Source organism: Cyprinodon tularosa, unplaced genomic scaffold (assembly GCF_016077235.1).
Source record: "Cyprinodon tularosa strain WSP-4 unplaced genomic scaffold, ASM1607723v1 ctg338, whole genome shotgun sequence".
In the NCBI taxonomy this organism is placed as follows: domain Eukaryota; kingdom Metazoa; phylum Chordata; class Actinopteri; order Cyprinodontiformes; family Cyprinodontidae; genus Cyprinodon; species Cyprinodon tularosa.
The window spans coordinates 880,001-896,221 of record NW_024039050.1 but is presented as its reverse complement, the minus strand read 5'-3'; the positions used below and the strand labels follow the sequence as shown (position 1 = coordinate 896,221).

The 16,221-nt window shown below is 38.8% G+C and overlaps 1 protein-coding gene across 7 annotated transcripts in view; it reads right to left on the bottom strand.

Annotated features, from left to right (window-relative positions):
- The window catches only part of adgrg6 (adhesion G protein-coupled receptor G6), a 148,608-nt gene that overhangs the window by 30,912 nt on the left and 101,475 nt on the right, over positions 1–16,221 (bottom strand). For all 7 annotated transcript variants that reach the window (XM_038294280.1, XM_038294282.1, XM_038294283.1 and 4 more), the window contains 11 exons: positions 15,657–15,727; positions 13,514–13,578; positions 13,290–13,426; positions 10,569–10,734; positions 10,337–10,480; positions 10,135–10,251; positions 6,421–6,466; positions 5,981–6,087; positions 5,213–5,340; positions 4,846–5,117; positions 1,998–2,088 (listed from right to left, as the gene is read on the bottom strand). In XM_038294280.1, coding sequence (XP_038150208.1) covers positions 1,998–2,088; positions 4,846–5,117; positions 5,213–5,340; positions 5,981–6,087; positions 6,421–6,466; positions 10,135–10,251; positions 10,337–10,480; positions 10,569–10,734; positions 13,290–13,426; positions 13,514–13,578; positions 15,657–15,727 — 1,344 coding nt within the window. The remainder of the gene's footprint in view (positions 1–1,997; positions 2,089–4,845; positions 5,118–5,212; positions 5,341–5,980; positions 6,088–6,420; positions 6,467–10,134; positions 10,252–10,336; positions 10,481–10,568; positions 10,735–13,289; positions 13,427–13,513; positions 13,579–15,656; positions 15,728–16,221) is intronic.

The window sequence follows — 16,221 nt, the reverse complement described above, 5'->3', positions numbered from 1 at the left end:
CATTTGAATTTTAAAAATGGGAAAAAGTAAGAATGTCTTACTTTAATCTCAGAATTCTTCCATTTCTTCTTTAAGGGCTGATAGAATGATTCTATAGGGTATCTGGTCCTTAAGGTCTCTGAATAGGGTGTGTAACATTGATTGGGCTGAAAAACATATTTGCTGCTCTATAAGCCCTAATGCAAGCCTGTTTAAAAGCCCCAGAATGAAACGACAGGTTTTCTTCCTTTTATGGTATGCTCATGAATATTTAGATGAGCTGTGCTCTGATTGGTTGGTTTGCTGAGCAAAGATGCATCATAGCAACAAACACTCACTCACTGAAACATCAAATTGTTGATATGTTAGGGTGACCAGACGTCCTCTTTTTTCCAGACATGTTCTACTTTTATTACCTAAAAAAATGTCCAGGGGGAATTTTAAAATCGTCCAGGATTTGGTCGACTGCAGTGCAGCACGTAGTTAAAACACACCGGGCATTTGAACCAAGCCGTGAGCTCCGGGGCTGGTCCAGGAACCCCAGTGGATGGGGGCAGGGAGCCAGCGGGGGACAAAGTGACCGAATCGACATTTGGCCCTGTGCTTCCCCCCGCCTGCCTTACCGTGCCCCTGTCCTCCGGCTTAGGACAGGCGATACATGGCTCTCTGCTGAGGTCCGGTCCATTCAGCGGCCCAGCAGTCAACACTTCATACCCCCCCTCCCTCCCAAACCCTTGAGCAAGTAAACCAGTGGGCAGGCCTGTATGTTAATTTCGGGGCGTGACAAAAGTAAAGGCCAGAACTAAATAAGGCAACATCCCCAATTCTACTTCAACTCGGTGCTTCATTTGGATTCGCCCGTTTTATGGTGGAAGTTTAGAATTGTGAGATTTGCGGAGAAAGGAGGTGTCGATGGGGTTTGAACTTCTCTGTACGTCCATTTTACCCACTGAACTATTGTTAGTCATCTATGACAATGGAAACTCAGTTGTGCATACTATGACCCCTTTAAAAGTCTGAGATCACACTCAAAATTCTGAGATTAAAGTGAGAATTCAGAGGGAAAAAAAATCTGAATTCAGACGTTTATCCCATTTTAAATGGTAAATGTTAATGTAATTGTAAATATTAAATCCCCCTCAATATTAATGTAAATATTAAACTAAAGTGAAAGAAAAAAATCTGTCAACCTTTTTCCATAATTCTTTTCTGTATGCATTAGATAAATTATTACATCAATAAATGCTACATCTACCTATTTTCATAGGTTATCTATTTGCTTTATTTATTTACATTTATGTATGTCCTTATATGTTTAGCTGTACATATTCCTTAGAGATCCCATCATAATGATTATGAAAACCAACCCTGGGAGGTCATGACCCCAATTTTGGATTCCCCCGGCTTAATGAGACTGGACAAAAAAATCAGGGCTGACGAGTAATGCAAGTTAGATACAGTTTTTTTTTTTTTTTTGCAATTTGTCTCCAAGCATTCATTCCTTACGAGAACCTAATCATTGAACCCATAGAATGTTCCTGCCCCCTGCAGCTTATGTCACAATCACAAAACAAGAGCTAACAAGAACAGAAATGACACATTTTAAGGAGGAGAAGGAGGAGAAAAGCAAAGTGCTCAACTGCTCCGACTTTATGTAGGCTTCCTGCTGTGAAGTATAGCAGAGATATGAGACTCTAAACAGGACAGGGTTTTCCCACTTATCTCATTTTAATTCACTGAAGAGGAACTTTAAATTTGATTGAGAAACATATTCTGATAAAATTCTTTGCTAGAAATAAGAGCCTGTAAAGCCCTCAGGAAATGTGTCTCAGTATTTGCATTCTGACATTTTTTTACAACTTCAGTAGAATTTAGTTTAACATAAATGTCTGATGCAAAAAAAATAAATAAAAAATCCATTTAGAAACTGTTTTTTTTTTTTATCTTCACCTCTTCAACCATTCATCTACAAAATCCTCCAGATTTTTTCCACATAACACTGAGGTTGGCCCACTTACATTATTGCGGTTTCATCTTCACGGTCCATTAAGATGCCATAATGGTTTTTATTCACCGTGACAACGATTCCCACCAGGACTGCAGGTAAACCTGGAGGAAAGAGAAGGTCAAAAGTTTAGCTCCACTGTCTTCCTTTTAAGGTTCTTTGGATGCTTCTCTGACACCAAACATATTAGTTGAATCGCCGCCATCTTAAAAAGTGTTTTTCTTTCTCATGTTGAATTTTTGTGAGACGGGGTTTTTTTTGGATCAGATCAGGGGGAGTTCTCCTCACATGGTGAACAAATCCTTTGTTCCCCTATGTTTTGGTAAATGCAAATAAGTCAGAACCCTGAAGCTCTCAGTCGATAGTTTGGGCTACTCCATCCGCTCAATATGAGGACACATCCATCTGTTCCTAGATTTCAGCTGCCATGCATCCCAGAAAAGCCTTTCCCAGTGTCTAATGTTTCCCTTCCATCTTCCGAGGCTTAGGACATTCCTGCATTGATGAGACCGGGTCGGAAAAAGCTCCAGGTGTCTTCCGTCCCAATCTTCCTGCAATACATCATCAGCTGTCCAACACTATATAGGTTTAGGTTTCATCAGTGCAGGCCGTAGTCCAGCACCCGCTTCCTCTTTTTCCTCAGCTGTGCCTTTGGACTCATGTCAAGATTTCAGATCTTCAAATTGTCATTTGAATTTTTGGTCCATTTTTAAAATGCAGAGAACCTTTTAAGACTAGCACTTAAACTTTTCTTTCAGATAGCTTTTAATTGGAGTGGCTCAGGTTATCTAACCTGATGGATTTGCTGGATTTGCTCCGCATATCCATCTGGAAACCTTCCGTTGAAGTAATTTTAGGAAGGGGCGAAAATACTGGTTAGCTGATTGGCCTATGTTGGTGATAGACGGGCCAAATAAACCAATCAGATCAACGAAGCATATGACGTACTAGAAGAGCGATGACGAAAACACAACCACAAGCCAGGCTACTCTTGCCGAAACCAGTCAGGAGAAGAGTAAAAACATCTTTTCCTCTGAGAAAAGCCTCCAGAGCAGTGTTTTGCTCTTCTTTCAGTGAAGAAATACTCTGTAATTCCGATAAAACTTGCTCGATAGCCACGCTAACGGTAGTTTCATCGGCTGAAGCCACCATGTTCTTTAGACTGAACTGTCGCGCTTCTCGTTGCGTCACACCTCAACCCGCCTCAAAGCCAACGCTGATTGGACGTTCGTTTGGTGAACGGCTCCAAATTTTCTTCAACGGAGAGTCTCCAGACTGATTAGCGAGTGAAATCTTGAAACCTCGCGAGATCAGCATGGTCTCACGAGGCTAGCATTCAACCCCCTTTTGATTTAGCTTTTAACCCCCTTTACTTTTAAATAAAATCCATTAACAACCCAAATAGACATCCTCGAAGTTATGATCAAATATTTCCCCTTTGCTTATATTTACGTCATGTCCGTTGTTACTAAAGTACCATCTGGGAAGTCATTTTAAACTGCCTCAATGAATCTCATTCTTTAGAGGCCTAACCTCCTTATCCATGTGTAACTTCATCCATCAGGCATTAACTTTTGATGTGTTTTTTGTTGCTGATATAACAAACCATTAATATGTCCAACGTATAACTTTAAAATCTCTTCTTGGTGGAAACACAGCAGTTGTTTCTCTTTAGGTAGATAACTATGAATTACAACAAGAAAATGAGAATCAGACCGTGTGAGTCCCTGTTTCCAGGTTTTAACGTTGACTCCAGCTGCAGCTCGGATTCGCTGCTTGATAACGAGGAGCCAATTGATAGATCAAACTCTTGCCGAAACCAGTCGGGAGAAGAGCAAAAACATCTTTTCCTCTGAGAAAAGCCTCCAGAGCAGTGTTTTGCTCTTCTTTCAGAGAAGAAATACTCTGTAATTCCGATAAAACTTGCTCGATAGCCACGCTAACGCTAGTTTCATCGGCTGAAGCCGCCATGTTCTTTAGCCTGAACTGTCGCGCTTCTCGTTGGGTCACACCTCAACCCGCCTCAAAGCCAACGCCGATTGGACGTTCGTTTGGTGAACGGGTCCAAATTTTCTTTAACGGAGAGTCTCTAGACTGATCTGCGAGTGAAACCTTTAAAGCTCGCGAGATCAGGATGGTCTCACGAGGCTACAGGTTATCCTGAGCTATCTTTAAAATTATGCTGCTATAGGCTTAGACTGCTGGAGGACCATGGGGCCAGTTTTCATCATTCTGCTTTATTCTTTTTCTCCTCAGATAGAATACTTTGAATCAATTTGACTGTATGATCTGGTGGAACTGTAAAGTACCTTGAGACGACATGTGTTGTGAATTGGCGCTATAGAAATAAACTGAATTTAATTCTACGTCTATTCTACATTTATGCAGTATTTGTTGGTTCTATTTCTATCTTTATGCTCTCTTTGTTTTTTCTCATCAGAGCAGCTTCATCAGTTCGGTTCTGTTTAGCTATGACACCATCCTGGATATAGATGATAGATTCAAAGACTTGTTTCAATCAGTTGGGTTCCATTAGACGGCCAACTTTGATTTTACAGAACTTTCTGTAAAGTGCCTTAAGATTCCATGTATTGTGAATTGTTGCTATATAAATACACTGAATTGATTTCATACATTTTTTTAAAATAGGTATACCATTAAATGCTTAAATAAGATGTTCCCTACGCTGGTCCCCAGGGACCCCTGTCTTGCATGTTTTAGTAAACACCCTGTAGCATCACATGTGGGTCACTAAAAGTACCTGATGGTTGCAGAGGAGCAGCAACGATTTCATTCATCTTAATCAGAAACATCTCAAAAACTGGAACTATAAGCAGTGGAGATAAAAAATCTGAGCTCACCCCATCCAACGATGCAGAACTTGAGGATGTATCGGCGTATGTAGGTGTTGAAGACCTTGACCAGAGCGATGTACATGTGAACGGACTCCAGGCCCATCCAGGTGAAGGAGGTCAGCAGAAAGTAGTGCAAAAGGACAGCCGCAGACGTGCACAGCCCCTCGTTTTTGACCATAGTGGCAAGCCACCCGTCCAACAGGAAGACAATGTTGAGGCACAGCAGCGACGTGCTGAGGTTCATCAGGATCTTAGATGGATAATCTCGTCGCAGCTTCCTGTAAGGATGGAAAAATAAAGCCTTCAGTAGGTTCATTTCTTATATTGCTTCTCCATGAATGCTCTAAAACCCATTCTAAATCAAGGAACTCACTCAAATGCGATGTAGGTGAGCAACGTGGCAGCAGAACAGATGGCTGAGATGCCGCAGCCGACGTAGGAGAGGAATGTCAGGACCCTCTTGTTCTCTGGATCCATTCGACTTGAACTCTGGGAAATGTCCTGCATGGAAGAAAACCAGATCAAGAAGCACAGGGGGATCTGCTTAGTGTTATTTCTTTAAAACATTCCTGGCTTAAGGTAGAACAAGCCAGGAAGCTTTTTCAATTCAAAATGTCAGAAATAGCTTTGAGTTCTAGGCTTTATAGAGTTGTTTTTGTTTAGAAAACGTCTGTTTCTAGTTGTTTCCTAAACAAAAATAATGCTAGGCTACTCTATAAGCCTAGAACTCAACACTATTTCTGACATTTTGAATTGAAAAAGCTTCCTGGATGGGAAGAGAAACGAAAGCTTGCTAGTCTACTGTCAAAGGACTTTATTGTTACTTCTGTGGAAAAGTGCTATTGGCTTTTATCATGCTGATTTTCTTCATCAAAAAATCTAACAATATTTCAGCAAAACTAAACTTTTATATTATATATATTATTTACTACACCCCATCTTTAATCATTCTCAATTAAAACATTATTTAAAGACAAAATATGCATTAAAAACAGCCTTCTATTTTCTGTGAGGTGTCAAACGTGTTTGATTTATTAATCTTCAGTAACATTTCTTGTGATTCCTGAATAAATTTATTATCAGAAACATAAAAAAATGAGTGCAGACACTGATGGCTGCAGTCGCCTAAAACACGTCTCACCATCAGGATGCCAAAGTGAGTCAGATGGTTGCAGAGGCAGACCGTCCTGCTTGTGTTCGACTCTTCGGATACAACGCAGCCTTGTTTATTCCAGCCTCCGTCTCCCACTGGTGGGCAAAGAAAGACATCACATTAAATCTACTAACAGGTAATAATAAACTTCATCCTAAATAAAAAGCTCATTCATTGGGTAAATTATCTAAGAAAATGAAAACATATTACAGCTTCCTGCTTTCACATTGTGATTTATTCTGGAATATCTCTTCTGCTATAATCTCTATGATTAAAAGAATAAATATTGTAATACATCAGAATCACACCTGAGAAATTGAACTAGCAAAGTTCAGGATGACACTATTATGTGTGCAGGAGACGGTTTCTGGCCGATATGTTCCAACAACCAACTGTGAAGCTGGGAAACTAAATGTGGACAGACTCACTGTGCATGCTGAAGTCCCAGAAAACACACTCCCTATTTGAGGGGACCTGTGGGGAAAACCAAAGGAGAGGACGCTCACTGTCAGTTTACTACCTACTAACATTGAAGGAAATTAAATTAAATTAAAAGTATAAACAAAAAAGAATAAACAAAGAAAAGGTCACTAAAAAGATTTTCTCTGTATCAAACCGGATATTAGAAAGGTATTAAAATGATAAAATGATCACCCCCCTTTGGACCTTCAAAAGAAAATATACATAAAAAAGGCATATTTTTTAGTTCCTCAGGGGAAAGCCTGGGGGGCTTCAAGGTCATTCCAGAGTAGTGATGGTTGATGAGGCGTCATGAAGCATTTCGATAGATTGCCAAACTCTACTGATAATGCGTTGATAATGTCGCTCATTACTGACACCTGCTGGACCTTCAAAAGCCTAACGGGCAGCCTATTTAACACTAGATGTCCCGGAGAATTCCAGTTTTCCCTGTAAGCCCCCCTCCCCACTTTAAGTTTGTGTATTCACTCTACCTTGCTAACTGTCCTTGTTGTAATGCAAATAACCTGTGATATAACCAGCCCTTCTACATGAGGCTGGATAAAGGCTGAAACAAACTGGTATCAGAACAAGAGCATGTTCCAAACACTTCATTACCTTCCCCTGCAACGTCAGACCTTTTTGCAGGAATATCCTAATAAGTCACATCTAAGTCTTTTATTAAGGCAAACCTATTGAACAACCAGATATCATACGGGTCCTAGTTCCTGAGCTGAGATCAGGTCATAACCATGCTTTTCCAACAAGGCAAGGCAGAGCCTATTTATATTGTCCATTCACCAACAGACTCATTTATATCGCAAAGCTCACTATGTGAAAGAAACGTAGAGAATAATTGTATTTTGTCTTGTCTCGCCTTTTCATGTTATTCAACATTTCAGCTTAGAGAATGACAAACAGTATGATTTCAGTATTGGAGTAACATTAATTTCACCCAAGGACAAGCACTACATATGAAGCATTTGTGACAGGTATACTTAGTGCAGTGCCCACACGCTCAGTGCTGTGGTTCCTGTTGCAGCGATTGCACACCTGGCCTGCTTGTAATAACAATGAAAAAATCTCAAAAAATAGAGTTTAGCACAATTTCCCAAAGTAAGAGTTGTAGTATGAACTAGATGAGGTTATCTAGGTGTGCTACAAGTTTGCTGGCACTACAGTGATCTATAATGTAGTCATTGCTCATTTTATACTTATTCTAATAATAAAATAGGAGTCATTGGGCATTTAGGCTTTGGAAATTCCTCAGAAAAGTATTATTTTTGAATCCAATAAATGTGATAATAATCCACCTGTCCTTGGTGATGCTTTTGAATATTTTTCTCTGATTATTTTGCAACTTGCAGAGCTCGCTCCTCCTGCGCATTTTTGGAGCAGTGAGATCCCCATATGGTCCAATGTAATTATCCCAACGTGATAGGAGACTCGTTTAGAGGAAACTACGGTTGTAGCTCACTGTATGCCTGTTTTGTAGAATAAATAATTTGCCGACGAGTTATTAATCCGGAAAAGCCGAATTTGTGAATTTATTGCCAGCGGAGGAAAGACGAGAGAGAGAGGAGAGATTGCCTGAGTTATATTTCCCCCCAAATAAATAATGCTCATTATTGTATGAATGGTGTTGCTTTCTACAGCGTTCCAGCTCATGCAGCTATTTTCATTGTACAGATCAGTTATCGTCTGATCGCTGCGCTGGCTGCTGCCCTGAAATCATTGCGCTGTTGGCGACACTGATGACGTAGACCTAATTATATTTATTTACAAATATGATTTCCCCCCCTCCTGCTCTCAGGTAAAACAGTCTCAAAGAGAGAGACGAGCTAAAATCGCAACTGAAGGGTTGTTTCTCAAGCCACGTCGCTAATGGGGCATTTACATCTGAAAAGGGATTCATGAGTTCATAAGTACTGCGGGGGGATTGGAGACTGACAAAAATTCTCGTATCTCCGGGACTTTTAGTGTTAACCTCTTTTCCATTCATAATAGTGGGTTAAACCATGTTTTTCAAACATGGATCGACCTGCTAAGAATTGGCATTTGGCTGCCTTCACACTGGCAAAGATAACATGGGTCTAACCCAGAGGTCACCGATTATCGGACCACGGTCCGGATCCGGACACACCTGCCTGCTAATCCGGACCCAACCCGATTTCAAACTTTTATAAATTACTGCATGTTGTTGGATGACAGTGTCTAACTTCACTTGCGCCGCTTCTCCTGTTAATACGGTAAAGCCCTCCGGAGCGTCCGGCTCCAGGCTGCACGTGATCCAAATTATCCAATGAGCTGTCAGTCTGGGTTGCTGCTGCTGCTACTTTTAGACACAGCAGGCAAACCTGTGGCAAGCCGGGCGATGGGAAAGAAGGAGAAGACGATGAGAAAAAGAGAGCAGAGAAAGTGTGGACTGCTGGAAGAACTACGATGAACTGGTGAAAGAAAAGTGAAATGGTGTGCTCAAAGATGACCCTGCACTTTTTGGCTCCAATTGTCACTGCAGCCTGAAGTGACCCAAATCCAATTTTTTGGCCTGTATGTGACTGGTATCTGATCTTTTCATGGCTATCTGAACAACACAGATCTTATTTTTTCCAATGCAACCCAGGCCACTTGGCTCTGTGGTCCTGAATCCGATACAAATCTGATTTTCTCAAAAGCAACTTGAGTCTGAACGCCCATGTTGCATTCATCCAACCTGAAAGTCATTAATACCCGACAAATTTCACTATTCTGGGTCTTTCTATTAGGAAGCGGCAAGAAAAACAACAACCATGGCGGACTATGATGCGGAGAGCAGTATTTATGTTTAACCGGCTTGAAAAGATTGTTTTTATGGTTGGGAAAGATCGCTAGATGTGCTCCGTCACTACCTTCCATAAACAAAGAGCACGCTGACCTGTGATGTCATTGCGTCCTCTACTGCGCATGCGGGACACTTGCGTTTTATGACTGCAGATCACACAGGAGATCACATACAAGTCACATATATTTCGAAATGTGAACAGCAAAACGCAAAAAAAATCGGATTTCACAAAAAAAAAATCGAAATTGATTATCAAGGGCTGCAGTGTGAACGTAGCCTTAGAGAATGTGAGGCTCAATAAGCTGCTATGAAGCAGGATTCTCAACCGTGAACAGAATAAAAAAAAAAAAATGGATCCAGGGTCAAAATGAGCACCTTGATATGTGCTTGAGAATGGCTTAGTCTCCATTCAAACCCAGGTTTAAAGCCTTGCAGGGCAGCCTAAAGCCCACTGCCAACATTAAGACAGAAAAAATAAAAAAAACTAATAACAACCGGTCAGTTTAAGTGTTTTATAAAATATGTGAATCAGGAAATTGTCTATATACCAAACTGAATGATTGTTTGTCTCTACTTCAAAAATCACTTGAGATATTAAGATGGAAAAATTGTCCTTTTTTAAAATATTTTTTAATTTGAAAAGTCAATGTATAACATGAATGCATAAACACCTAATTTGATTTTAGTGATAAATTCTGTTTAAAGTAACAGATTATACTGGTTTACTGGTTGATGATTTTCTTTATTTAGCCCCTGCTGATTTTTTAATTGGTTACCCCTGGTCTAATCCCTCACTGGCAGCTGCATAGCCAGTGTGAAATAGGTATATGACAATCCATTTCCAATTCCAATCCAACCACACCTGATCAAAGAGATGGGTGATCTCGATTCGGACCGGATCTTTCAGGCCTTGGATGGAGAGGTTCCCGACGCTGCTGGCCACCACGTAGCTGTTCAGAGACCAGCCCTTCTGCTCTGTCTGCAAGTGAAACACCCAAACAATCACCAAAACTATTCCCATGATCCTCGCTGATGAAGCTCAGACATTTGGTTCTTCTTCTCACCATGAACAAGTTGGGGTTGCTGAAGAACATGAAGTTGATCCTGGAAAGAGACGACCTGTCGAAATCGCCTGATGAGACCCCGGTCAGCAGGGAGGAGGGGAGCGTGACCTGAGCCAACGGGTTGGTGGTCCGATCAAACTCGATCTGCAGGATAAAGAGTCAACAATGAAACCAATGCAGCTCAGAATAGATTTTGTTAGAAAATTTAGGAAGAACCTTCCATGATGTTTACCTTCGGGTCGTTGGAGTTTGGAAGGAAGACGGTGCTAAACGAAGTCTCGTTGAACAAGCTGGCATTGAGGGCCAGTATTCCTAAAGCCAGATGTTTGGAGGTGATGTTGACTGATGGACCATCAAATTCCAGCTTCTTAGCCAGCTCTTCCATAGCCCTCAGAGCTCTGGAGGAAAAACGGCAAAAAATTAAGAGAGGCTTCCCTAAAGTCTGGACCTACTGATCTCTGGAGAGCTCAGCTCCTCAGACAGACCAGAGAGAGGAGATATTCTGTGACATCATGCATAATAAGACAGCATTTCCCTTTTATTACAACTAAATCAGTCTCCGTATCACCTCCTGATGTCTTCTTACAAGGGATGGAACGGTTTATGAAAACTGTCCGAACCGTTCGGTTCGACTGTCTCGGTTCGGTTCACGTGTGTTGCGTTCGGTTCATGCGCTGCTCCTTTTTCTCATAGGCGAACCGTTTACACTCCAGAGCAGAAGGTGGCGGTACTGCGACCAAAGCCAACCACAAGTAGTACACAAGAAGAAGATGAAGCGAAGCAGCGTAGCAGAAAAAAATCAGTTGCTGTGGAGAATTGTGTGGGTATGGCGAGTGAGAAAGAACAGGAGTTGGAAGACGCGCCAGCAGCACTTTATAGGTCTGCTGTATGGGACCACTTTGCATTTAGAGTGACCTACGATGACGGCGGAAAGAAAGTTGTGGATAAAAGTGAAACAGTGTGCAAGCATTGTGCAACACATTTTGTTTATGCTAACATCAACATGACCATCATGTCAGGCTAACCCCGAAATCCGACATACTCTGTCAGCGCTCCGCTGCGCTCCAGACCGCCTGCACAAAGCAAAGCCTACAGCCTCCGCTGTGGCTCCCGTCCGCTCCGCTCTGAGTTCCTTGGAGATCGTAGAGGGCAGGCGCCAGATGATTAAATTCAAAGCAGCAAAACATGTAGAAATGATCCAGGTTTCCACGGATCATTAAAAATAATTACAATTCATTATTTTGGGGGATTTTTTAATTAATTTAATTGTTTTTTGGGGATTTCGGTGTAACAATCGACATATTCCGAACCGAACCGTGACCACGAAACCGTGAACCGAAATGAACCGTGGATTTTGTGAACAGTTCCACCCCTACTTCTTACCCACTGATCTCTATTTATTCACTGGATTGCTGATAGCCCAAAAAAAAAGTGAAGCCACCAGCCGCCATATTGGTACTCCCCACCTCCACGGAGAAGCGCCATAAAAATACCTACCGTAATTTTCGGACTATAAGCCGCGACTTTTTCCACATTTTTCGACCTTGCGGCTTATATAACAATGCGACTTATCTATGGACGTTTACAGCTAACGGCCACTAGGGTAAAACCACAATCTATGGATTTTACCATCCACCATGTTGACGTCACATTTGCTTCAACACACAAGTACGGTAGCCGCGAACACGGGAATGCGGAGGACCTCCGGAAGCAGACTTCTACCGCGAGTGGTGCGAGACAGAACGACAGCGAGAAAGACGGACATTGCGAGCGCAAGACAGTTTGTGTTACACATAAAAAACCTGCGGCTTATAGTCCGGTGCGGCTTGTATATGTACAAATCATGCAATTTAGCTTCTGCGGCTTATACTCAGGTGCGGCTAATAGTCCGAAAATTACAGCAGGTGTGTAGCATTTGGCTGTAAAAACAAGCAGAATTCCGGCTGTGGGAAGACAGCTAATTTCACAGTTAGTGGATGTACTAACCAAGAAAATTAATATAAATACGCCGATGTATCCTATAATATAGTATGTAGGGCCACATTATCTGGCTATCTCGGGCTAACTCGAAGACCTTGACTGAGTTAGCCAATGACACAGTGTCTAATGTTAGAAAATAGAAAGCAGAGTAAATAGAAAGTAATTCACTGAATCAATGTAGTAATTCTTTATTAAGTGGATGATGCCGTCATTTTTTGTAGTGTTTGTTGTATTTCTCATTTGAAAAAGCCATGTGCTGAAATATATTGCATATTATATTGATGAAAAAAAAAGCAACTCAAACATTTTTAAAGGCTGATGCAGTATATGGCATCATGCATGCACAATTTGCAAATAGGAAAATACTATAGCATTACCAGAAACGTATTTGTAATTCAGTCTTGATTTAAAATCATGAAACTATATGTAATATGTAATTACCATAACAATATAATAAATACATTTATATTACCCATACATCATCAATTCAGCACTTTTGGCACATCTTTATTATTATGCTCCATTAACACACTAATTTTGTTGTGATGGATTTATATAATATGTTATATTACACAATTTATAGACTTTATTGACTTAATGTTGACTATGCAATTTGATGTGCGTATTTTTTCTACCATAAATTACATTAATCTACTGACGCTATGAAACGGTAAGTGTGTGTCCAAGTGATCAAGTTAACTTTATTTTAAAATTGTTAAGCCCCCCTGAAAATGAGCGCACATATTGTTTACATTGCGACCGGTCTAACTTGGGAACTTTGGGAGTACCAATATGGCAGCAGGTGGCCGTACTATCAACAGGCTATCAGCAATCCAGTGAATAAATAGAGATCAGTGTTCTGACCACTACTTTAAATACTGATGTTACTAATGTCCTTTTGATGGAAACCGTCTGTTTTTTCCACTCCTGTCTGCAGAGGAAGACCAGAGTAGGGCTGAACAATCGAACTTACATGTTAGAAGTGTTCCCCGGTGTCTCCTTTGAACTGACCATGACGTTAGAAATGATATTGACGACTGACTCGGCCACCGTGGTGTTAATCTTGGCCACACTCACCAGCTCATGCACCTTCGTCACAACCTGGGAAACCTGCAAGTACAGAACATAAACGACGACAGCTGGTTGATGTTTTTGTTTACTGGGAGAAGTTTAAGCCTGAAGGTTGTTGGGTCCCACCTCCTCGCTGGTCAGGTTGTTCTTGGTGAGGTCGGCCAGCTGTTCCGCCACACCGGCTGCATTATCTGCGCACAAAGATGGACTTTAAGCGTTCGTTTGGGCAGCTTTCATTTCATCCAAAATTATCTCCGTTTCATTATACCTGACCAAATCTAACTTAATTAATAAAGTTAAGCATAATTAATAAAACAGCTTAAAGGACACATATATTACTAAAATAAAAATATATTCTGTATTTCATTCTTCACTCAGTTTTAAAGATGAAGATAATTGACCATAAATAATTTTCCTATTAACATTTTAAAATAACTAATTAAAAAATGAATAGACCAGAAAAAGGTTATCTTAATTTAAATCTCAAAAGTGAATTCTTATTTTACTAGAGCTTGAATTAACAATAAATCAGGGAACATTTTTATAATGAATCTTTGAATTCACATTATTTTAAGATGAAAATTATCTGGATTTGATCAAATTTAGACCTCAGATGACTTCTTCTAAATATAACGCATGCCAAAATAAATAATTGATCCAAATGAGCAAGAATTAAGCAATATAATAATAAAATAATCCTAAATAATTTTAACTTCTTAAAAATTAATCTCCTTGTACTCAAATACTAAATTAAGATTTAGGTCAATAAAAATAGAAATTTAGCACAAAAAAAATTAACCAGATAAATTATACACACAACTATTATGTGGATTAATTTAAGCAATTTATCTTAAATTTATTTTAATAATAACTCAATTTAAAATTAAGTTCAGATTATTAAAGTAAAAAAACCTAATCATAATTTTAATCACTATTAATGTTACCAAACAAACCTAAATAAAAGCTTTTTATTTTTTTTTAGCTTTTGGAAATGTCATGAGAGCTGCACAAAATGAAATATCGTTTTGTGCACAATCTGTGTATATAAAGTGACGATATAAGTTGTCCAAGTCGTTTACTGATCAAACTATCTCAGTAAAACAAAGCAATTTGGTTTGATTTAGGAGGGTGTTAAATAATTTTAATCTAAAATAATCTGAAAATAACTTCTGGTTTTAAACTCTTCAAAGACTTTTAGATTAAGATCATGTTAAAATGTGAAGATTAAATAACCAAAACCATACTATAAAAACACAATCAATCAATAAAAATCTATTTAATTTAATCTTAACTCTCTTAATCACTAACTTGTTTCTTGTTGCTCCAAGATAACCCAGGTTATCTTAATTCAGATCATTTGCTTAAACAGAATTTACATTTAATTAATAAATAAAAAATTGTGTAAGGTTGCTAAACTTTAGGAAATTTAGAATTAAAATATTTTTTTATCTTGAATGGTGAATATAACTTAATCATTGAGGTAATTTTTTCCTCTTTGTAAACTAATTATGACTAAATGTACGGAAGAAATCAGTTAACTTTTTTTATTTTTTCAGTGGCCCTAATCCTCTTCCGTACAAATGGGTACTTTATTATCAGAATTATAACTTTAATCTCAGAATTCTGACTGTTTTCTCAGAATTCTGACTTTTTTCTCAAAATTCTGACTTTTTTCTCAAAATTCTGACTTTATTTATTGTCAGAATACAGTCATAATTCTGAGATTAAAGTCATAATTCTGAGATTAAAGTCAGAATTCTGAGATTAAAGTCAGAATTCTGAGAAAAACAGTCAGAATTCAGACTTTTTCCCCATATTAAACTGAAATAAAATGTAAAAATCAGTTAACTTTTTTTTTTTTTCAGTGGCCCTAATCCTCTTCCGTACAAATGGGTATAATTCATGCAAGTAAAAATTATGTATTTCCCATAAATCTAAAATTGAACTTATATCTATATTTTGTTTAAAAAGAAATCAAATTAAATCTAAATTTACATTTAAGTCATTTTCAGTAGCCTATATTAATCCAGAAGAAAGGTAAATATACCTTATAAAATAACTTTTTTAAATTACTTTAAATGATCCCAAATTGATGATGAATTTTAACCAATTTCAATTTATATCCATGTTATTCAAATTAACTCAAAGAAACCGGATCTTTGATTTGAGGAAATTTAATTTAAAATCCAACTGCTGAAATCCCAAATAATTCAAGCACATATTTAAATATATTTATTTTTAGTCTGGCTGTATGAGAACCTGGGATTACCTGCAGTAACCGTGCAGTTAGTCAGGTTTGCAGTCGACCAGTAGGAGGCAAAGGTTTCCGGGTTTATTAAACTGGGAAAAGAGACATAGAATGAACAAGTGATGGTTTATAATCAAAAACAAAAAAATCTGAATATTTTATAGAATTGCTAAGATAATAGATTTTTCCAAAATCAGTCACTAAAAGTAGCCTAAAAATAAGCTTTAATCTTCTAGCTTTCCTTTGGTTTATTTCTATGCCGATTTTCCTCTTTTACTGTTGTATTTATTTACAAAAAATTTATACTCAACTATTTTTTTGAAAAAGTGGGAGAGTAAAAAATCTGCAGGTATAATTAAACCTCCTGAAGATGGACGCTAGCTACCTCAATGGGCGTGTATCCCTTTAGTCATGTACAAAAAAAAGACTATTTAAGGTGAGATTGCCATATGCTTCAAAAAACACCAAACAGTAGGAATTAAATAGCTTTTTGTACATGACTAAAGGAATAGACGCCCGTTCAGATAGTTTAAAGTTTATTTTTCGTAATAAACAAATGGGAAAAACTAAAGTAATAAACAGGTAT